This window comes from Trichosurus vulpecula, chromosome 3, assembly GCF_011100635.1.
Source record: "Trichosurus vulpecula isolate mTriVul1 chromosome 3, mTriVul1.pri, whole genome shotgun sequence".
NCBI lineage: Eukaryota > Metazoa > Chordata > Mammalia > Diprotodontia > Phalangeridae > Trichosurus > Trichosurus vulpecula.
Window position 1 is genome coordinate 74280489 of NC_050575.1, and position 22647 is coordinate 74303135.

Consider the following 22647-nt stretch of genomic DNA (forward strand, 5'->3'; position numbering starts at 1 on the left):
ATCAATTTCTTATCTGAACTTCTTATCTCAATTAATGAAACAATAAACATTTGTTAAATGCCTACTGTCACCATTTAGGAGACAAAAAGAGGCAAAAGAAAAAAAAAAACAGTCCTTACCCTCAAAGGACTGACAATCTAATGGGGAAGGAAAAATTTAAACAAATATATACAAAGCAAGCTATATACGAGATAGATAGAAAATAATTAACAGAAGAAATATACTAGAAATAAGAAAGGTTGGGGAAGATTTTCTGTAGCATGTAGAGTTTTAGTTCAGACTGAAAAGAAGTCAGAAGGTAAATGGTTTAAGTGGAGAAGGGAGAGTGTTCCAGGCATGGGTGGTGGTGGGGCAGCCAGAGAAAATTCTAGAGCAGAGAAAGTGTCTTCTTTGTGGAACAGCCAGGAGGTTGACATGACTGTAGCAAAGAGTACTGTAGGGGAGTAAGGTGTAAGAAAACTGGAAAGGTGAGAGAAGCACTAGGTTATGAAGGGCCTTCTATGTCAACCAGAAGATATTTTATTTGATCCTAGAGATAATGAGGAGCGACTGGAATTTGTTGAGTGGGGAAAGGGTTACAGGATCAGATCTAAGCTTTAGGAAAATTACTTTAGTGAATGGAGGATGAATAAGAATGGGGAGAGCTGAGGCAAGCAGACCTACCAACTAGCCATTGAAATATTCATGTATGAGGCAATGAAGGACTGCAATGTCAGAAGAGAGAAGGGAGCAAATTTTAATGATATTTCAAAAGTGAAATGGATAGGCCTTGGCAACATATTTAATATTGGGGGTGAAAGATAGTGAAGAGTCGAGGATGATTTCTAGGTTGAAAACCTACATGACTGCGAGCATGGTATTGCTCTCCACAGGGAAAGTAGAAATGGGAGAAGGGTTTAGGGGGAAAGATAATCTTCCCCAGAATCAACAAGAGAGCTTAGAATACAACAGTTGTAAACAAACATTCTGTAACAAACTTCTTGGCAACTAGAGTGTTGGAAAGAAGAAAGGGCCACCTTGGGATATAGTTAGTGGTTTCCTCCCTCACTGAAAATCTAGGAAAAGCTTGATGACCACTTGTTGGCAATGCTGTAAGAAGAGACTCTTCTCAGGTACCAATTAGATTCAATGGCCCCTGAGGTCTCTGAAATTTTGAGCTTCTGTGATTCTGTAGAGTAGAACATCCTTTTGTTTATACTATTTCTTTCAAGCTTCAAGGGCTGCCCCTTAGGTCTAACATTCTGGGATTTGCTAAACAAACCTGTGCTTACTGTAGCCCTTCTTCTCATGTTTTGAAACAGTTTACATCCTCTCCTGCAATCAGCCTTTGTCTTTATAGCCTAGAGAGCCCTAAGGTTTCTTCACATGGAAAATACACCAGTATATCCAGCCTATCTATAGTAACCAAGATTCTGTCTGTTCTCTGAAGATTCTTGATATCCTTATGGCATTTAGACTCAGTTTCAGGCTGTCACAGCTGGAAACAGGAATGAAATCCAGGAAGGACTGCTGTTTTTCTGCTTAGTCTTTGTAATTAAGAGGGGAAAACCTGCAAGTAGCATCACTATATTCTATTAGCTAGAAGAGCAAATGTTACTAGAGTAAATGTAATTGAAAATAGCATTTTAAATTCTGACTAGCATTTTACTGCCATTATAAATATTGTACAGCAATTCTGCTCTAATACAAAGTAGAATATCTGAAGGCCAAGGTCTTGCCGACCTTAATCATTGAACTTGAATCTTTCTACTACTTCTTTTTCAGAGCAAATTTCACTAAAAACAATGCAGATCAATTGAGCCCCACAATATCTAGATAAATCTATGTCAAACATATTTGATTCCTAAATCATCACTATTCCCTAATGAGTCTTTATCACATTTTAAGACCTAGAATTTCTTCCTTAATTTTTTTTGTTTTCAAAACACCATAGATATTTAAGGGGCTACTTTTCTTAAAACAAAATAGAAAAAGTCCTTACAGCCAGATGGAATAGGAGAGGAGAGGTGTCCATCCTGTATTAAGATTTACATGGCTAGACTTATAAGGAGATAGTAATATCCTGCCTAGAATTACAGATCTAATCATGTCATCTTTTTATTGGATGGTTAAATTATTGACAAACTGTTACTAGATGAAGATATCAGAGTTATTTTTTCCAAAGTTGGGATGAATTTATACTATTAATTAGAACCATAATTAAGACATGGTGACCAGAGCCTATAATGTTGAAGAGGGCACTCTTCTTCCCTAGGCTAATACCCCTTCCAAAAGTCCAATGTTCATAACATCCCTATTCTAGGGCACAGTCTTTGGCTTCATCAATACAACTGAAGGGAACTGCTCATGTTGTACCATCTTGTCAATGGTTACTTCAACAGCAATAGTGACATGCACCTCTCTGGTGTCCTCAGGAGCAACCTTGAGGTATCTTTAAGTTTTGTTAACTCCACTCTACCTCTACCTCCATACACACACACACACACACACACACACAGAGAGAGAGAGAGAGAGAGAGAGAGAGAGAGAGAGAGAGAGAGACAGAGAGACAGAGACAGAGACAGAATCAGAGACAGAGACAGAGAGACAGAGGGAGAAACAGAGAGACAGAGACAGAGATGGGGGGAGAGAGAGAGCTTAGTTGATTTTTATTTTTAATCTGTACAAAGTTCTGGGATTGCTAGTTATAGCTGCCATACTAATAACTCACACTTGGTCCCCCAATCAATACCAAGCTTTTGTAAGATGATTAGCTGCAACAGGAAGCATGCTCTATTGCCAAGGAAGATGACAAAACTAATTGACCTGACAAAGGATCCATCTCATGACCTTTTCTTATGAACATAATCCTCTCACAAAGTTAAATCAACCACATGTAATTTTAGCTAACTTTGTCACTATTGCAGTGCACTTTTTTCTGATATCTTAGATATTGTGCTCCTCTCTAGACTGTGGTCTATTCACACATTTCCTAAAACTAGGTTAGTACCTTGACATTTATCAACTTGTCAGTTTGTTACTCTTAATACTTCTTCCCTCACTGGTTTTCAGGGGGAAAATATAGATATTTCAAAAGTTTCATTCATTATAATGAGTCCTACTTATAGAATCTAATGCCAAATATTCTGAAAGGGAAGAAGACCCAAAAGAGGATGGTAAGGTTGTAAAGAAATAATTCTGAAAATACAATAAGAAAAAAATTCCAGTGAATAAAGAAAAGGAGAGTTAGCTAAAGAAGACAATATAACTTTTATGGTGAATTTAACAATGAATTCAGGTTAAAAAATTAAGATCTATCTTTATTCTAATTCCATTAAGCCCTGAAACATGGAAGAGAGTACTGAATGTAATACACAATCAAACAATAGTTAAGCCAAACTATCCACACAGGAAAAACCAAGTGGATGAAGAATGTATATTTGTAACCAGAATGGCCTTTGTTTTCTTTGACTGACTCAATTTATCTCAGTGAGCTTTACTAGGTGCTAAGCCCCAGGCCCAAACCCCATTAAGTGTTAATGTAATCCATGTGGATGTGAACCTCCCAGGGTCCTAAGGGGAGGGGCAACTCAAGAACCAATCACCAGAGCCTGAGCTCTGGTGATTCAGATGATGTTTGATGTCTGAAGCCCTATAAGAAGAGAGAACAGAGCCATTTGTGCGGGGCTCTGGAGACAGTGTTGATGAGGAGACTCCGGGCAGCTGTAGCTAAGGAGCCCTCCAGCTTGTAAACCCGGATGCTGAAACTTTGTCGAACTCTGGTAACTGTGTGTTGGGATTTGAATCAGACAAAGTCTGTTGATGTTTGTAATTTGTTTGCATTTTGTTTTGAAGTTCAGGGTGCTGGATTTTTCCCCTGAACTAACTGAATGATATTTGAATGCTGAATTAAAAGTAAGCTTGTCAACCCCTTCACCTTGCTTTCCTTAATTAAGATGATCAGAAGAACCTGTGCTGTTGGCAGCTTTCTGGGTGCTGGCTGTGGGTGAATCTTATACCCCCACAGAAGCTGCCAGCTGGATTGTTAAAACAGTTTTGTACAAATTATGACACAATGCACATATCTGGACAGACATGGAAAATGGACAGTGAATTGGACTTAGAATAGAATAAGAGGTGAGAAGTAGGCTTTTTTTAATCTGTATAATTCTTTGGTGAAAGGCAATGTGACATGGTATATAGAGAGTTAGCTTTGGAATGAGGGAGATCTGGGTTCAATTCCTTCCTCTGACATGCTGGATATGTGATCCTGGGCAAGTCATTTAACCTTTCAGTGCTCTAGACAACTCTCTAAGATTAAAAGTTATATTAAAGATGCTAATTTACAGTGGTAAAGGGAATTTCTTCATCTAAGAGTGTCCTATAAAAATGAAACCAGAACTCTAGTTCCAATCTCTGTCCTTCATAAGAGGTGTTATATGGCTCAAAGTCATGAAATATCACTATCTGAAGAATTAGAATTGGGTATCATCAAAAAGACCATGTAGAGTCATATAGTCAATATGAGCAGGCTCCAACATGTGGCAAGTGACAAATTATGCTGGAGAAGCATCATAAAGGAGAAATATATGGTCATAAAAAGAAATGGGCCAGAATCAAGGAAAAGGAAAAAATTACACATTGTGTACACCCTTGCTATTCTTGAAATGTCCAGGGAAGAAGAGAGACTGACTCAGGGCATTGAGTATACCTTTTGTGGTATATTTATGGGAGGATCTATATAACAATCACACAGAAGAGGTGGGTATAGATAGCTTATTATATTCATAATTGGATGAATTCCCATAATAAAGAGGTCACAGAATGTCAGATCCATCACAGTATTCAAATATAAACATTGGACACTGGGTGAAGTAATGGGTAGATATAAATGAGTAGCACAATCATGTAATAATAGTATCAAAAATGATAAAGGTCAGGATAAGACAAAATTGGCTATCAATTCTAAAGAACAACAGAAGCATTTTTGTTTTGTTTGCTTTTTAGCTATATTGGAAGTAAGAGAAGAATTAAAGGAAGATTGACAACTATTTGCAGTGATGATGATAATAATCAGACTGCAGAAACTTAATTATTTATTTTGTTTCTGTTTCCTCTGTCAAGGAGACTTTTGACTGAATTTGGAAAGAAAGAGTAAAAGATGATATTGCAAGGAGTAAAAACTAAAATTAAGTGAAGAGAATACAAGAAAAAATAGCTTGCCCAGAGTTCAAGCCACTATGCACTGGTGAACTGAAAGCCTTGGCCCTTGGCTACTAAAAGGATTTGCAATTGTCAGAGTTAAGTCTATGTCAGAAGTCTTTGAAAATCTATAATGAACAGGGGAGATGCCTTGAGACTGGAGAAGTAGAAATGAAGTCTTGATTTTCTGGAAAAGAATGAAGCACGCAAACTGTGAGATTGACTAATATTCTAAATAAACTTATATTGGTTTGACTTATATTCTATGTAACACATTATTAAAGGGAGAGGATATAAGCATTTAATTATAGAAACAGTAACCACAAGTAGCCTACATGACTTCATCAAGAACATTTCCTGCTGGACTAACTCTATAATATATTTTATTTTGATATCATAACTAGACTACTAGATCAAGAGAATACTGTCAGCATACACATTTAGATTTCAGCAAAGCACTTGAAAAGGACTCCCATGCTCTTGTTGTGGAAAATTAGATAGTATAGTTAAGCACATACAAAAGTTGTTGAATAGACTGACAAAGCTGTCATTATTGGGTCAGTGTTAATTTATATGTTCATATACAGTCTCATTCCCAGAAAACTGTCTTCTGCTCTGTGATGTTCAACATTTTTATTAATAATTTGAGTGAAGTTATAGAAGGTATGCTTGTAAAATAGGTAAATGATATAAAGCTGGGAGGGATCACTAATGCACTGGTATTCAGAGTTGGGATCCAAAAATATCTTAATAAGATTCTAATGAATAAGATGAAATTTAACCAGGATAAATGTAAAAGTCTATGTTTGGTTTAAAAAAATAAATCTCTCAAGTACAAAATGAAAGGAATATAGCCATATGATATTTCCTGTGAAACAGATTGGGTTCTTAGTGGACTGAAAGCTCATATGTTAAAAGTATGTCATCTGATTCAATTCATTTCAAGACTCTCTGCTATGTGGCAAAAATTAATAATAATATTAGTAATAATACTTTCCTAAGCTGCATTAAGAAAAGTATAATGTGTAGCACAAAGGAAATGATACCATATTGAGCTCTGTGCACCATATTTTAAAAAATACATAAATAAGGTGTCTCAGAGAGCATAAACAAGACAGTAAGGGAATGGAAAACCATAGTATGTGGGGATTAGTTGAAGGAATCAGCAACATTTAGGCTACATTCAACCAGTAAGTTAATATTCTGTCTCTTATTCCCTTTAGACTTGACTCTGTGCTAGATATCAATGAGACATAATGGATCTTAATCAAATGAACAAATACCCAGCAATTTGCTACTTCTGCCATTTGAATAGTTCTTTATCTATTTACAATCAATTTAATCTCCTTTAAAATATTCTCAAAGAATGAGGATAATTTTGAGAATTTCTTCTATTAAATGAAGCTATCAGGAAGATACTTTTGATCAGCTAGGCCTTTTCACACCCAACACATCACAGTTCATGCGATCATAGGTTCAGAGCAGGAAGGAACCCTAGAGATGATATAATCCAACATTTTTATTTTACAGGTAAGGAAACTGGGGCCCAGAAAATTTGGTTTCACAGCTTATAAATGGCACAGAAAGGATTTGAACTCAGAGTTTCTGACATTAAGCCTAGCATTCTTTCCATTGCCCCACATTTTCTCCTATTGTTGAGTATTCCCTCTCTCTTAGGTTGAAGGCCTCCTAAAAAATACTTCCTATGCCATTTTTCTTGCCTCAGATTAGGCAAAGATGAAATATTTATTTTCAAGAAGAAATTATTGTAATATTCAGTCGTGTTTGACTTAAATTTCCTCAAATTTTAAGCATGTGCTGCTTCTAAGCATAACTGTCACCAAACTATTGATACAATAAGAGTGGGTACAGGAGATATACCTCATTGTAGCTCAAAAAATGTTTCTGTAAACATGTTCCACAGAATTCAAGAAATAATAGTTCCTTAGTTAAGGAAGAAGTGTTTCATGCTGCAACTCTGGGAAATGTCCTCATGAGAATGCTGAGGAGACAGTTCCCTATTCCTTTATTCTTCTGTAGCTGATAGTGAGTTTTACTTTATTAAGATCAGGAGACGTACATTTGAATGGTAAGTAGAAGTACCCAATAAATCCATTACAAATATAAAGAGACACTTACAATGTCTTTATGTTCTTATGTCATCATTTAATTGTCACCTTTAGCTCTCAGTATCTACAGTATCACAAATTATGCCTGTAGACATTCATGGGCAGCCATCTTTGAATTCTCATAATTATGAACACGGCAAGTAAAGCACCTTCCAGGACCTCTGAAAAGATTCATCTTGTGAAGATTGCAGTTAGTCAACAAACAATGATTAAATGACTATCATGTTCTAGGCACTGGGTATATAAAGAAAAACAAAAGAGAATCCCTGCCTGTGAGATGCTCACAATCTAATGGAGGAGACAGTATGCAAAAAAAAATACACACACACATATGTACACACAGACACAGAAAAACAAGCTCTATACAAGATAAATAACAAATAATCAAGTAAGGGAAGGCATTAAAATTAAGAGAGAAAGGGAAAGGCTTCTTGTGGAAACTGAGGTTTTAGCTAGGACTTGAAAGAAGCCAGGGAAGAGAGAAGCTGTTGATGAGGAGAGAGAGCATAGCAAGCAGGACAGACAACCAGGGAAAATGCCCAGGACCAAAAGAGATTGAGTGTCTTGTTCAAGGCACAGCTGTATATTAATTTGGTGCTAATTTTAGCCAAAACAATCTGAAGCAGAACTAGGACTAGGAGTCAATTCAAATTATAATAGGGAGAACTTTATACACACATGCACACACCACAGGGCTCTATGATTTGGTTTACATGAGTAATTGTTTCAGAAAAAAATAGATAATAACACTTCTATGATGTTGAAATTCTGTAAGAATTGCTGTTGTCAAAAAACAATTATCCTAGAGATGATGTAATGATGACTTTCTCTTAGATGGATTTGATTGCAACTTTATAAACAGCTCACCTTCTTGAACACAATGATAAGCATATTGATAATGACCTCTTATATTTGATGATGATATCTAGCATTTATTTATCACTTTAAAGTATACAAATTCCTTCTCCAATATTATCTCACTCAATTCTCCCAACAAGCCTGGGAAGTAAGTGTTATTATCATCACCATTTTAGAGATGGGCAAACTGAGGTATATAGAAGTTAATCGGCTTGTCAAAGGGAATTGGAAACACACATTGTAAGCATCCTTAGAATTCCAGATATCAGAAGAATCTATGAACTTGAGTGGAAAAATCTTTATTTTAATATAATTTCTTTGTTTTTAATGTGATGTATTTTACACTTTTAAAACTACTAGTCTTAGAAGGAGGTCCACAAGCTGCCAAAGCAGCCCATCACCCACATACATAAACACACACACCCTACTACACACACACACACACACACACACACACACACACACGCACATGCACACACACAGTTAAGAATCCTTACACTAGAAAGAGATTTGCTTTCATTCAATTTTGGGGGGAATTGTTAGAAACATATAGATGTGGGAAACTTGGTCAGTTATCTTGGGAAAACAAATTATATAAGCAAACACTATTTATGTGCTTCGTTAAAACAACCCAAAAGAATATATATTAAGCTAAGATAACTAACTGGCCGGTCAGAAATATGGACAACTATTTACCTATCTAAAACAAAGAAGGCAAAAATATTTTCATTCACTTTTTTTTAATAAAAAAAATTATATTTACTTAGAAGCATTCAGAATGTCAACAAAACAGCTGCAACTTTTTTTTTGTTTTTGCAATTACAGAGTGGTATTCAGTTAACAGAACAACAATTATTTCATATGCTGCATCAAAGACAACTGAAGATGAAAATGAACTACATCCCCATATATAACTAATTTGTGCTGTGCACCAACAAGAACCTGCTTTAAATTTCCATGCCAATTTACAACCCCCATACTGTACCAGGCAAGGTTAGTGGCTATTGAAAATACCACTAAAGGACAGGGCTATCTAAAGACACATTCAGTAGTGTGTTAACTATACAAAAAAAGACACTGTACAGTTTAAAAATAAATCTTACACAGCCTTACATTTCAATTTTTTTTTTTAAAAGGAGTGAGTTGTGTACAGGGAGGTTAAATGCTTTATAGACAAGAAAAAAAACTGCTCTAGAACCAACTTATTCATCGTCATCATCATCTTCTTCATTCTCCTCATCATCTTCTTCATCTTCCTCCTCGTCTTCTTCATCTTCCTCATCTTCCTCCTCCTCCTTCTTTTTCTTGCTCTTCTCAGCCTTGACAACTCCTCCCTTTTTCCCAACATCAGGCTTTCCTTTAGCCCGGTATGCAGCAATATCCTTTTCATATTTTTCCTTCAGTTTAGCTGCCTTCTTTTCATAAGGTTGCTTGTCATCTGCAGCAGTATTATTCCACATTTCTCCCAATTTTTTTGCCACATCTCCAATAGAAAGACCGGGATGCTCCCCTTTAATTTTTGGACGATACTAAGAACAGAATAAGAAAAATGCCGAAGGAGGCCTCTTCGGCGCATTGGGATCCTTAAACTTCTTTTTTGTTTCTCCTTTAGGTGGTACGTAGGTTTTCATTTCTCTTTCATAACGAACCTTATCAGCTTTTGCCATGTCCTCAAATTTTCCTTTCTTCTTAGCAGACATTGTCTTCCACCTTTCTGAGCATTTTTTAGAAAATTCTGAGAAGTTCACAGAAGCATCTGGATGCTTCTTCTTGTGTTCTTCCCGGCAGGTTTGCACGAAGAAGGCATATGAGGACATTTTCCCCCTCGGCTTCTTGGGATCACCTTTGTCCATTTTGATTACTTTCCCTCAGTGCCGCACAGAGTAGCCCAGTGCCCGTCCGGCTCTTACTTGCCCCGGCGCTGTCTCTATGGAGCTCAATGTACTGCAATGGCTGTGAGAGCGCGAGCCAGCTTCATTCACTTTTAGATATATCTCACCAGTAAAGATTCAATTGGCATTAAAAATAAGGCCGCAATGGGCTGGTCCTGCCAACAACGTCTTTGAGAGTTTCATCTTTCATAAACCTTCTAGAAAAAGCCAGCAGCAATAGAGTCATATCCCGTAAAAGGTTAACCGACCACATTTTGAACTATCATTATAACCAAATCCAAATCCCTCTGTATAATCTGGAAATGTTAAAGAAACACTGTTGAGCAAATATCCCCTGTACAATATTTCTAACATAATTTCCACGGAAACTGACCAGCCCCTTGTAATGCTGTTTTGTCCTATTATTTTATAGAATCAATTAATGGTATTAAGCAGAGCTTATCTGCATGGTTTTAATGAGAAATCTTACTTGATTTGACTTGGAGTTGATAGGTAGGGGGTTACAGACTAAGTACGTGAGTCTCATTTTGGTTTGGTTTGTTTCAAAGGGAAGGTAGGCAACAACTGGCAGGCTTTCTTTTCTCTTCTATGCAGTCACCTGGTTCCTTCAAAAGGGCAACTCGTCCCCTAGCTGAGGTACAAGACTTTAGGAAGTTCTACCTAAGTTCTGCTAATTCACCATGCCCTATTCACTATGCCCTATTCACCTTATAAACTCACAGTTGAGTAATTTCTTTTTTCCCCTAAACTCTCGTGACCTTTCCACAAACTTTTGGGTTTGTGAAAATTACATCCTGTTGAGTGGGATAAGTGAAGACTTCTCATAAAATCTGAGCCTCAGCCTTTCTGTAAATTGAGTGATATGAAAGCTTCTCAGGAGAGACACCTTACTAAAGTAGTTTAGACCCTAGGCCCAAGTTTCTATGTACTAAAGTCACCTGACTTACAGAAATCCGAAACTTAGAGCTGCCCAATGCCTTGTCAACTGCCACCTCAGCACAAGCTCTGCCAAATAAGGATAATGTATTTTGATTTTTTTTTAATGAGCTTGCACTGGCTAAACTAACATTTCCTTGTTCTTTGTCTCTGGGTTAGATTTCCTGCACTTAGAATGTACGGCCAAACTCTCAGCCAATGAGGGTAAAGGTCAGTGGTGGGAGGGGGATGGTACATTAGGGTATAGAAGCATGCTTTACTTCCTTACTGTGCCTCTCCTACTAGCTCGCTGCTGGTGGTAATGAAGCCCTTTCTCGTGAGACTGTAATAAAGAAGTTTTCTGTTTCTACTTAGAGAGACCTCAGACTCTTTTAATGAATTGCTGGCAGGTGGTCTCACCCCCCACACTGCCATCCTGTAAATATAATAGTTGGAGGAAAACATGGTGAATGTAGATTGATGGGGTGGGGGGAATATGCAGGAATAAAGGGAATAACATTTTTGACTTAATAAGTCAGAAGCATGTCATCATACTTGTGCCTATATAACTGAGCCTGAGTTGGTTCAGAGGTTAGTATGTTTCCTGAGGAGCAATGCAGCTTCCTCTTCTTGTCTAAAATAGCCTCCTCTGTCCTTTATCTCTTTGACATGATCAACCCAGGTGGACAAGAATCCATAGTTTCTTCTTGATTTGAAATTTTCCCTTTGCAAAAATAGCTGGTTGACAGAAATCCAGCTTACCAAGTTGCCATGGAAATGAATGAAATGGGGAATTGTGTATCTTTCAGGATGAAGAGTGCTGCATAAGCACTGAGAAGGGTTATTTTTATTAACGTTTGGAAACTAGACTGAGCTCATTGGAAGAAATATCTTGCAGCAATAAGAAAGATTATTTTTTTTCCCAATAGGTCTGTACCAAAATGTGCCATGTAAAAATACTGCAGCATTGGTTGGAGGAGCATAGTGAAGGGGACAGGGAGAATAAGAAAATGGTGCAAGGACCAAAATTATCACAACCATCAAAGAGCCCTATGAAAACATGATTCATGGGAATGTGAAATTGTATTGTTGGGTCATGAGATTCTTGAAACATAACAGCAACATATGACAAGGCTCTGAAATGGCATGAATTTTCACACAATATGTCAATGGAGCATAAGGCCCTACCAAACTAGAATGGTGTCAAGTATGGTCCTGGGAACATCCTACATGTCTATTGTCTGAGTACTAGCCAAGCTAAGTTTAGAGAAGTACATCACCATATTGGTCAGAAGGTGATGGATTTGGAGCCGTATCTCTCAAAAAAAAATATCCCATAAGTTTTGGAGGAACTATAATCTGCCTCAGTGGTTGGAGTGCTTCAAACATAGAACTAAAATATGTCGAAAGCACTGTGCTATTCACCGAAAATACAAAGATAAATTTGTCACAGTCCCTGCTCTCAAAGAGTTTGCCATATAACAGGGGGAGGGGTTAGGTTGGGAAAGAATATATATTCAAATAATTATGATATAAGGGGAAAAATAAATATAAATAGCAAGGTCTGTCTATGAGAAATTTGTATACTGAGAGATCACTTTAACCTAGAAGGTTCAGTGAAAGCTTCATGGAGAAGTGTAATGGTCATCAGGGTGGGGCTTTTGCTGTTCTTCTCTTATATGCCTTTAATGATTCTGGTCTTTGTTTGAGTGGGATAGGTACAGTGGGATCTTTTTTTTGCCTTGGAATGCTTTTCAGCACTAAGATAATGGAGAGTCATTGAATTATAATTGATGAGGTGCTGGTGATTGGAGCTTTCTCACACTGATTTCTCACACTCTAAACAGTGAGCCTCAAGTGCCCCAGGGCACTGAGATGGGTATATAAGATCTGAGGTTGGCATTTGACTTTTGGGGGTACACTCATTGGAAGAATATGGGTGATGAGACTCTGGGCAAGCCATTGAACACCCCTCTGGCTTTGTAACCCAGATAGATGTTTATGATTCTTTGGTGACTATGAACTGTGATTTGAATCAGACAAGGTCTGACTGTTGATGTTTGTAATTTCTGTTTGTATTTGCCTTAACGTTCAGGGGGCTAATCTTTTCCCCTTGAACTAAGTAAATGATCATATGTGTATGTTTAATTAAACTGAGATTGTTAACTCCTTAAAGTTGCTTTCCTTAGTAAAGCAAATGAAAGAACCCATGTTAGCAGCTCTTCTGTGTACTGGTTGTTGTTGGTCTTATACAGCCACAGCAGCTGCTTAGCAACATGGTTCTTACAAGAAGGCAGCAACTTCAGTGAATCTTTTTTTTTTTGTCAATCAAAAAGTATTTGTTAAGCACCTGCTAGTGTCAGGATTTTTTTCCATTTTAGGTTAGCATTTTCTTTTCTTTTTTTTAATTTTTATTTTTAGTTTACAACGCACGGTTCTACATAATTTTGGGTTCCAGATTTTCTCCCCTCCCTCCCCAAGACGGCATGGAATCTCATATAACTACCGTGAATAACTTCACATTGAATTAATTTAGACACTAGTCAAGTTGTGGAGAAGAATTATCACCAATGGAATGAATCATGAGAAAGAAGAAACAGAACAAAAAAAAAAAAACAACACAAAAACAAAAACAAAAGAGAAGAAAAAAAAGGGGGGAGAAAAAGGCGATCATAAAGTGTGCCTCAATCTGCATTCATACTTCATAGTTCTTTCTCTGGATGTAGACAGCATTCTCCATCGTGAGTCCTTTGGAGTTGTCTTTGTACCTTGTGTTGCTGAGAGGAGTGAAGTCTGTCAGGGTTGGTCCTCACAGTATTCATATATCTGTGGTTGTGTATGATGTTCTCCTGGCTCTGCTCTGCTCACACAGCATTATGTCATGTAGGTGTTTCCAGGTTGTTATGAAGTCTGTATCAATCCCATTTCTTATGGCACAATAGTATTCCATTACTTTCATACACCACAGCTTATTCAGCCATTCCCCAATTGATGGGCATCACTTTGATTTCCAATTCTTAGCTGCCACAAAAAGGGCCACTATAAATATTTTTGTACATATGGGTCCTTTTCCCATTTGTGTGATTTCTTTGGGATACAACCTTAGAAGAGGTATTCTGGGTCAAAGGGTATGAACATTTTTATAGCCCTTTGGGCATAGTTCCAAATTGCTCTCCAAAATGGCTGGATCAGCTCACAAATCCACCAGCAATGTAACAATGTTCCAATTTTCCCACATCCTTTCCAGCATTTATCATTTTCCTGTTTTGTTATTTTATCCAATCTGACAGGAGAGATGTGGTATCTAAGAGTTGTTTTGATCTGCATTTCTCTAATCAGTAGTGATTTAGAGCATTTTTCATATGCCTATAGATAGCTTTTAATTTCTTCCTCTGAAAACTGCCTGTTCATATCCTTTGACCATTTCTCAATTGGGGAATGGCTTGTATTCCTATATATTTGGCACAGTTCCCTGCATATTTTAGAAATGAGGCCTTTATCAGAGATACTAGTTGTAAAGATTTTCTCCCAATTTTCTGCTTCCCTCCTAATTTTTGTTGCATTGGCTTTTTTTGTACAAAAACATTTCAATTTGACATAATCAAAATGATCCATTTTGCATTTTGTAATGCTCTCTGTCTCTTGTTGGGTCATGAATTCTTTTCTTTTCCATAAATCTGATAAGTAAACTATTCCCTGCTCTCCCAAATTACTTATAGTATCAGTCTTTACTCCTAAATCATGAACCCATTTTGTCTTTATTTTGGTATATGGTGTAAAATATTGGTCTATGCCCAGTTTCTGCCCAACCATTTTCCAATTTCCCCAACAGTGTTTGTGAAATAGTGAATTCTTAGCCCAGAAGCTGTCTTCTTTGGGTTTATCAAAGAGTAGATTGCTATAGTTGTTGACTTCTCCATCTTGTATTCCTATCCTATTCCACTGATCCACACCTCTGTTTCTTAGCCAGTACCAGGTAGTTTTGATGACTGCTGTTCTGTAGTACAGTTTAATATCTGGTATGGCTAGGCCACCTTCTCTAGCATTTCTTTTCATTAATACCCTAGATATTCTAGACCACTGGTTTTTCCAGATGAATTTTGTTGTAATTTTGTCCAGCTCAGTAAAATAATTTTTTGGTAGTTCCATTGGTATGGCACTGAATAGATAGATTAAGTTAGGTAAAATTGACATTTTTATTATATTAGCTTGGCCTAACCGTGAGCAACTGATATTTTTCCATTTATTCAGATCTGACTTTATTTGTGTGAAAAGTGTTTCATAGTTATGTTCATATAGGTCCTGGGTTTGTCTTGGCAGATAGACTCGCAAATATTTTATAGTGTCTACAGTAACTTTGAATGGAATTTCTCTTTCTATCTCTTGCTGTTGGGCTTTGTTAGTAATGTATAGGAAAGCCGAGGATTTATGTGGGTTTATTTTATATCCTGCAACTTTTCTAAAGTTGTTTATTATTTCAAGTAGTTTTTTACTTGATTCTCTAGGATTCTCTACATAAATCATCATATCATCTGCAAAAAGTGATAATTTAGTGTCATCTTTTCCTATTCTAATTCCTTCAATTTCTTTTTCTTCTCTTATTGCTACAGCTAACGTTTCTAGGACCAAATTGAATAGTAGGGGTGATAATGGACATCCTTGTTTCACCCCTGATCTTATTGAGAATGCATCTAGCTTATCCCCATTACAAATAATGCTTGTTGATGGTTTTAGGTAGATGCTATTTATAATTTTAAGGACAGTTCCATTTATTCCTATGCTTTCTAGTGTTTTTAATAGGAAGGGGTGTTGTATTTTGTCAAAGGCTTTTTCTGCATCTATTGAGATGATCATATGGTTTCTGCTAGTTTTGTTGTTGATATGGTCAATTATGCTAATAGTTTTCCTAACATTGGACCAGTCTTGCATTCTTGGAATAAATCCTACCTGGTCATAGTGTATTATTCTCATGATAGGTTGCTGCAGTGTTTTTGCTAATATTTTATTTAAATTTTTTTGCATCAATATTCATTAGAGAAATTGGTCTATAATTTTCTTTCTCTGTTTTGACTCTACCTGGTTTGGGTATTAGTACCATATTTGTGTCATAAAAAGAATTTGGCAGGACTCCTTCTTCACCTATTTTCCCAAATGGTCTACAAAGTATTGCAATTACTTGTTCTTTAAATGTTTGATAGAATTCACATGTAAAACCATCTGGCCATGGAGATTTTTTCCTAGGGAGTTCATTGATGGCATGTTCAATTTCTTTTTCTGAGATGGGGTTATTGAGAAATTTTACTTCCTTTTCTGTTAACCTGGGTAGTTTATGTTTTTGTAGATATTCATCCATATCTCTAAGGTTGTCAAATTTGTGGGCATACAATTGGGCAAAACAATTCCTAATTATTATTTTGATTTCCTCTTCATTAGATGTGAATTCACCGTTTTCATTTTTGATACTGGTAATTTGATTTTCTTCTTTCTTTTTTTAATCAAATTGACCAAAGGTTTATCAATTTTATTGGTTTTTTCATAAAACCTGCTTTTTGTTTTATTTATTAATTCAATAGTTTTCTTGGTTTCAATTTTATTAATCTCTCCTTTGATTTTCAATATTTCTAATTTGGTATTTAATTGGGGATTTTCAATTTGCTCTTTTTCTAGCTTTTTCAGCTGTATGGCCAGATCATTGTTCTCCTTTTTCCCTATTTTATTCATGTAAGCGTTTAGGGATATAAAACTTCCCTGAAGAACTGCTTTTGCTGCATCCCATAAGTTTTGGTATGTTGTTTCATTATTGTCATTCTCTTGAATGAAGTTATTAATTGTTTCTCTGATTTGTTTTTCAGCCCACTCATTCTTTAGAATTAGATTATTTAGTTTCCAATTAATTTTTAGCTTATTTTTCCATGGTTCTTTGTTACAAATAATTCTTATTGTATCATGATCTGAAAAGTGTGCTTTGACTACTTCTGCCTTTCTGCACTGGATTGTGAGGTTTTTATGCCGTAGTACATGGTCAATTTTTGAGTATGTGCCATGTACCGCTGAGAAGAAAGTATATTCCTTTTTATCACCATTGAGTTTTCTCCAGAGGTCTATCATATCTGCCTTTCTAAAATTCTGTTTACCTCCTTAACTTCTTTCTCATTTATTTTGAGGTTAGATTTGTCAGGTTCAGAAAGGGGGAGGTTGAGGTCTCCCAATATTATAGTTTTGCTGTCTATTTCTTCCTGTAACTCCCTTAACCTCTCCTCTAAGAATTTGTATGCCATACTACTTGGTGCATATATGTTAAACAATGATATTGCTTCATTGTTTATGGTGCCTTTTAGCAGGATGTAATGTCCTTCCTTATCTCTTTTAATTAAATCTATCTTTACTTTTGCTTTGTCTGAGATTAGGATTGCTATGCCTGCATTTTTACTTTAGCTGAGGCGCAATATATTTTACTCCAGCCTTTTACCTTTTCCCTGTGTGGATCCCCCTGTTTCAAATGTGTTTCTGGTAAACAGCATATTGTAGGATTATGGTTTTTAATCCATTCTGCTATCTGCTTCTGTTTTATGGGAGAGTTGATCCCATTCACGTTTGCAGTTATAATTTCTATCTGTGTCTTTTTCTCCATTCTATTTCCCCCTGTTTATGTTTCTATTTCTCCCTTTCCCCTTCTCCTCCTCCAGAAAGTTTTGCTTTTGACTGCCGCCTTCCTCAGTTTACCCTCCCTCTTTAGTCCCCTCCCTTATCTTATTGTTTCCCACTTGTTACTTCTCCCCTCCCTTCTGACCACCCCCCTCCCTTTTTCCCCCTTCCACTCCTACTTCCTGTAGGACAAGTTAGGTTTCTATACTTATCAGGGTATGTTATTCCCTTCTTGAACCAGATCAGATGACAGTGAAGCTCAAATACTGCTCTTCTCCCTCCCTTCTTTCCCTCTACTATAATATGCTTTTGTGCTTCTTCATTTGGTGTAATTTACCCTTGTGTACTACCTCCTTACCTCTTCTCTCATAGCCCTCCCTTCACGTCTCTTACTTATGTTTTTTATCCTTATATCAATTATTTTATACAGGCATTCACAATCCATGTGTATCCCTTTCAATCATCATAATAGCAGTACCATTCTCAAGACTGACATATATATGTCTATATATAAAACATACATAAGATGATGTAATCCTATACAGAGATGCAAATAATTTGCCCTTATTGATTAATAATGTTTGTGGGTGTTTTTTCCATGTTTACCTTTTTATGTCTCTCTTGAGTTCTGTATTTGGAGATTAAATTTTCCATTGAGTTCTGGCCTTTTCATCAGGAAAGTCTGGAATTCCCTTATTTTATTGAACATCCATCTGCTTGCTTGGAAAATTATGCTTAATTTTGCTGGGTAGTTGATCCTTGGTTGCAGTCCCAGCTCCTTTGCCCTTCGGAATATCACATTCCAATTTCTCCTGTCTTTTAATGTGGAATCTGAGAGATTCTGCGTGATCCTGACTGTAGTTCCACGATATTTGAATTGTTTCTTTTTGGCTGCTTGAAATATTTTCTCCTTGACTTTGTAGTTCTGAAATTTGGCTATGATATTTCTTGGTGTTTTCAGTTTGGGATCTCTTTCAGGGGGTGATCGGTGAATTCTTTCAATGACTATTTTGCCCTCTGGTTCTAGGACCTCTGGGCAGTTGTCTTTGATAATTTCTTCGAAGATACTGTCAAGGCTCTTTTTTTTCATTCTGGATTTCCGGTAGACCAATAACTCTTAAGTTGTCTCTCCTGGATCTATTTTCCAGGTCAGTTGTTTTCCCAATCAGATATTTCACATTTTTTTTCTATTTTTTCATTATTTACATTTTGTTTTACTACTTCTTGGTGCCTCATGGATTCATTAGCTTCTACTTGCTCAACCCTAATTTTTAATGAGTCAGTGTTTTCATTTTGCTTTTGAGTCTCCTGTTCCAATTGGTTGATTTTGCCTCTCAGGGTGTCATTTTCTCTCTCTAGATTCTGAATCTCTGTAGCCATTTCACCAATCTTTTTTTCCATATTTTCTTTTAGCTCCCTAATTTAGTTTTTAAAATCTTCCTTTAGCTCTTCTAGCAGTGCTTTTTGGGCTGGAGACCAGTTCACATTACCTTTTAAGGTATGAGATGTATCTATAGTGTCATTGCTGTCCTCTTCCATATTGGTATTTTGATCCTACCTGTCTCCATAAAAAGAATCAATGGTCCTCAGTTTTTTTGTGTTCTTTTTCATGTTGGTTTGCCTTTTCCTGGCTTTACAACAAATTTCTGCCTTTGGGGCTCAGCGCTCTCTGTCCCAGATTTCTTATTCTGGGGATTGTGAGTCTATTTATAGCCTCCAGTTTCCTGAGGTGTGGGGGAGGGATCTGGCTCCCTGACTTCTCACTTCCTATGGGTGCTCTCCAGCACTGTTCCTCTTCAGCAATGGTCTCAGCTGTTTGTTGTTTGAGCTGATGTCTGGCACTTCCCCTAGGGGTGCAAGATTACGTCTGGGCTCCTGGTGTTGACCCCTGCCAACTCTGCCCCTCTGGGACTAATGAACTTCTGCTATTTGACCACTGAAGCCCCACTTCTTTCTCCTCTGTTCCAGCATTCCTTTTTTCCCCCAAGAAATTATCTGGGTGGGGAGGGGAGGCATTAGAGCTATTTACCTTGCCATTATGTCTCCCGGGAGTTCAAGAACCGCGTTTCATTCCTTCAGGCTGCAAGCCTCAGGAGTCGATGTTTCATGGCCAGTGACGTTGTGCTGCCTCTTGTCTCTTCCACAGACTGCCATCCTGTGTTGGGACACCTGGGGATGTCTGCCAGTTTGGGTACCCAGCTTTCTTCCAGCCTGTCTCCCATGTGGGTTTCCCGACCGATCGCTTCCGCTTTGGTCTGGAGCAGCTGCCCACGCCAAGCCCTCTCTGAGCCCAGAGATTCGTGCCTTCAGCCTTTCAGACTCTCCTGGCTTGAAAATTTGCCCCACTCAGACCGCTCGCAGTTTCTAACTCTCTCAAATCTGCTCAAATTCACTTTTTTATGGAAATCTGACTGACCTTGTGAGAGCTCTGGTAAGACGCTGTTTTCATGCAGCCATCTTGGCTCCGCCCCCTCTAGTCAACTTAGGTGAATCTTGAAGTCAGAAAAGAATTTAATAGATGGGGATATGGGATGGTGCATGAAAGAGGCACAGATTATAAGCATGAGGGATAGTGCAAAAAAAAAAAAAGAGAACGGAGAGTGCATGATGTACATAAAGTTAACTAGAACATAGAACATATGAAAAGGAGTAGTATGAAATAAGATTGAGCAAGTAGGTCATAGTCAAGTTGTAGAAAGCCTTGATTTTCAGGGCCAAGAGTTTATACTTCATCTGGTAAAGTATTGGAATCCATTGAAAATGGCTATGTATAGGAATGTCTTGATAACAGAGAGAAATGGTTTAGAATGACTGGCTGGGTAACAGTCTGAAGGATCGATTAGAAGGGGAAGAAGTAGTGTGGCATGTTGGTAGGAATATTGGATCTCAGTCAGAGACTCTGAATGGGAATCCTAGTTTTATTCCTTACCTAAGGCAGATAATACTACCTATCTGGGTCTCACTTTGTATACTAGTATGATGAAGGGATTAACCTAACTAATCTATTAAGGCCTTTTCGGTTCTATAGGCAAATACTGTATGTTTAGTTCCAGACCACTAAAATAAAGCAAGTTACAATTTTTGTTTTGCATTCCCAGCACATTTAAAATTTATGTTGTCATTATGCTATAGTCTATTAAGTGTCCAGTAGTATTATGTCACAAAATGTACATCCCTTAATTTAAAAAATACTTTGCTGCTTAAAAGTGCCAACCATCATCTGAGCCTTCAGGAAGTTACAATCTTTTTGTGAATAGAGGGTCTTCCTTCAATTTTGATGTCTGCTGACTGATCAGAGTGGTGATTGCTGAAAACTAGGGTGGCTTTGGCAATATCATAAAATAAGACAATGAAGTTTGTGTGTCAATGAACTCTTCCTTTCACTTTAATACTTAGAGACCACTGTCAGGTTCGAAACTGGCCTAATTTCAATATTGTTATATCTCAGGGAATAGGGAGTCTGAGGAGAAGAGAGACAGTTAATGGCCAGTCAGTGGATCAGTAAGAACACCTACAATGTTACCAATTAAGTTTGCAGGCTTATATGGTAGCAGTTTTTGACATGCCAAAACAGTTACAACAGTAATGTCAAAAGTACTAATCATAGATCACAAGAATAGATATAATAATTATAATTTTAATAAAGTTTGAAATATTGCAAGATATGCAAAATGTGACACAGAGACATTATGTAAGTGCATACTATTGGAAAAATGGTACCAATAGATTTACTATTTTGTTTTTCTATTTTGTAGCAATAAAGTAAAGCACAATAAAATGAGGTATGCCTATAAATCTATGGATTTGATAATCTTATAAGTATATATTGATCTCTACCTTCAACATTATATATATTTTCTGCTATACTTTCAACTACCCTATTTAACAAAAGAAATTGTCTGGCTCCCTACCCCTAGGCAAGGTAACAAATAAATGATACAGACAGACAAAAATAGATAGATGTAAAAAGATACCAATTTAATTCTAATCCACGATGGCGGAATTTTTTGGCTTTTATTCTTTCAGGAGAAGTAAGAATACATGTTGTGAGCTCAAAAAATAAGTCTTATAAAAGACAAGGTATCAAATGTTCTTTTTTTCTCTTTTTTGTTTTTTTAATTTATTTTTTATTTTTAGCTTACAACACTCAGTTCCAAAAGTATTTGAGATCCAAATTTTCTTTTTTTCTCTTTAATTTTTTTATTTTATTTTTTTTATTTAATATATTTAGTTTTCAGCATTGATTTTCACAAGAGTTTGAATTACAAATTTTCTCCCTATTTCTACCCTCCCCCCCACTCCAAGATGGCATATATTCTGGTTACCCTGTTCCCCAGTCAGGCCTCCCTTCTGTCACCCCACTCTCCTCCCATCCCCTTTTCCCTTCCTTTCTTGTGGGGCAAGGTAAATTTCTATGCCCCATTGCCTGTGTATCTTATTTTCTAGTTGCATGCAAAAAAATTTTTTTTGTTTTTGAACATCTGTTTTTAAAACTTTTAGTTCCAAATTCTCTCCCCTCTTCCCTTCCCACCCACCTTCCCTAAGAAGTCAAGTGATTCAACATAGACCACATGCATATCATTCTGTATAACCCTTCCACAATACTCATGTTGTGAAAGACTAAGTATATTTTGCTCCTTCCTAACCTATCCCCCTTCGTTGAATTTCCTCCCTTGACCCTGTCCCCTTTTGAAAGTGTTTGTTTTTGATTACCTCCACCCCCATCTGCCCTCCCTTCTATCATCCCCCCTATTTTTATCTTCTTCCTCCTTTTTTCCTGTGGGGTAAGATACCCAAATGAGTATGTATGGTATACTCTCCTCAGGACAAATCTGATGAGAGCAAGATTCACTCATTCCCCCTCACCTGCCTTCTCTTCTCTTCCTACAGAACAGCTTTTTCTTGCCACTTTTATGCGAGATAATTTACCCCATTCTATCTCTCCCTATCTCCCTCTCTCAATATATTCCTCTCTCATCCCTTAATTTGATTTTATTTCTTTTAGATATCTTCCCTTCATCTTCAAC

General features: G+C 37.0%; 2 protein-coding genes across 2 annotated transcripts; both read right to left on the minus strand.

Moving 5' to 3' along the window:
- Positions 1-9289: 9289 nt before the first annotated feature.
- Positions 9290-10121, minus strand: LOC118843315 (high mobility group protein B1-like). Its single transcript, XM_036750894.1, has one exon. The coding sequence runs from the start codon at positions 9626-9628 to the stop codon at positions 9371-9373; it is 258 nt and encodes an 85-aa protein (XP_036606789.1). The 5' UTR covers positions 9629-10121; the 3' UTR covers positions 9290-9370.
- On the minus strand, positions 9560-10126 carry LOC118843314 (high mobility group protein B1-like). The gene has a single exon (XM_036750892.1). It carries the CDS (start codon positions 10019-10021, stop codon positions 9698-9700), a length of 324 nt encoding a protein of 107 aa, XP_036606787.1. The 5' UTR covers positions 10022-10126; the 3' UTR covers positions 9560-9697.
- Positions 10127-22647: the final 12521 nt, after the last annotated feature.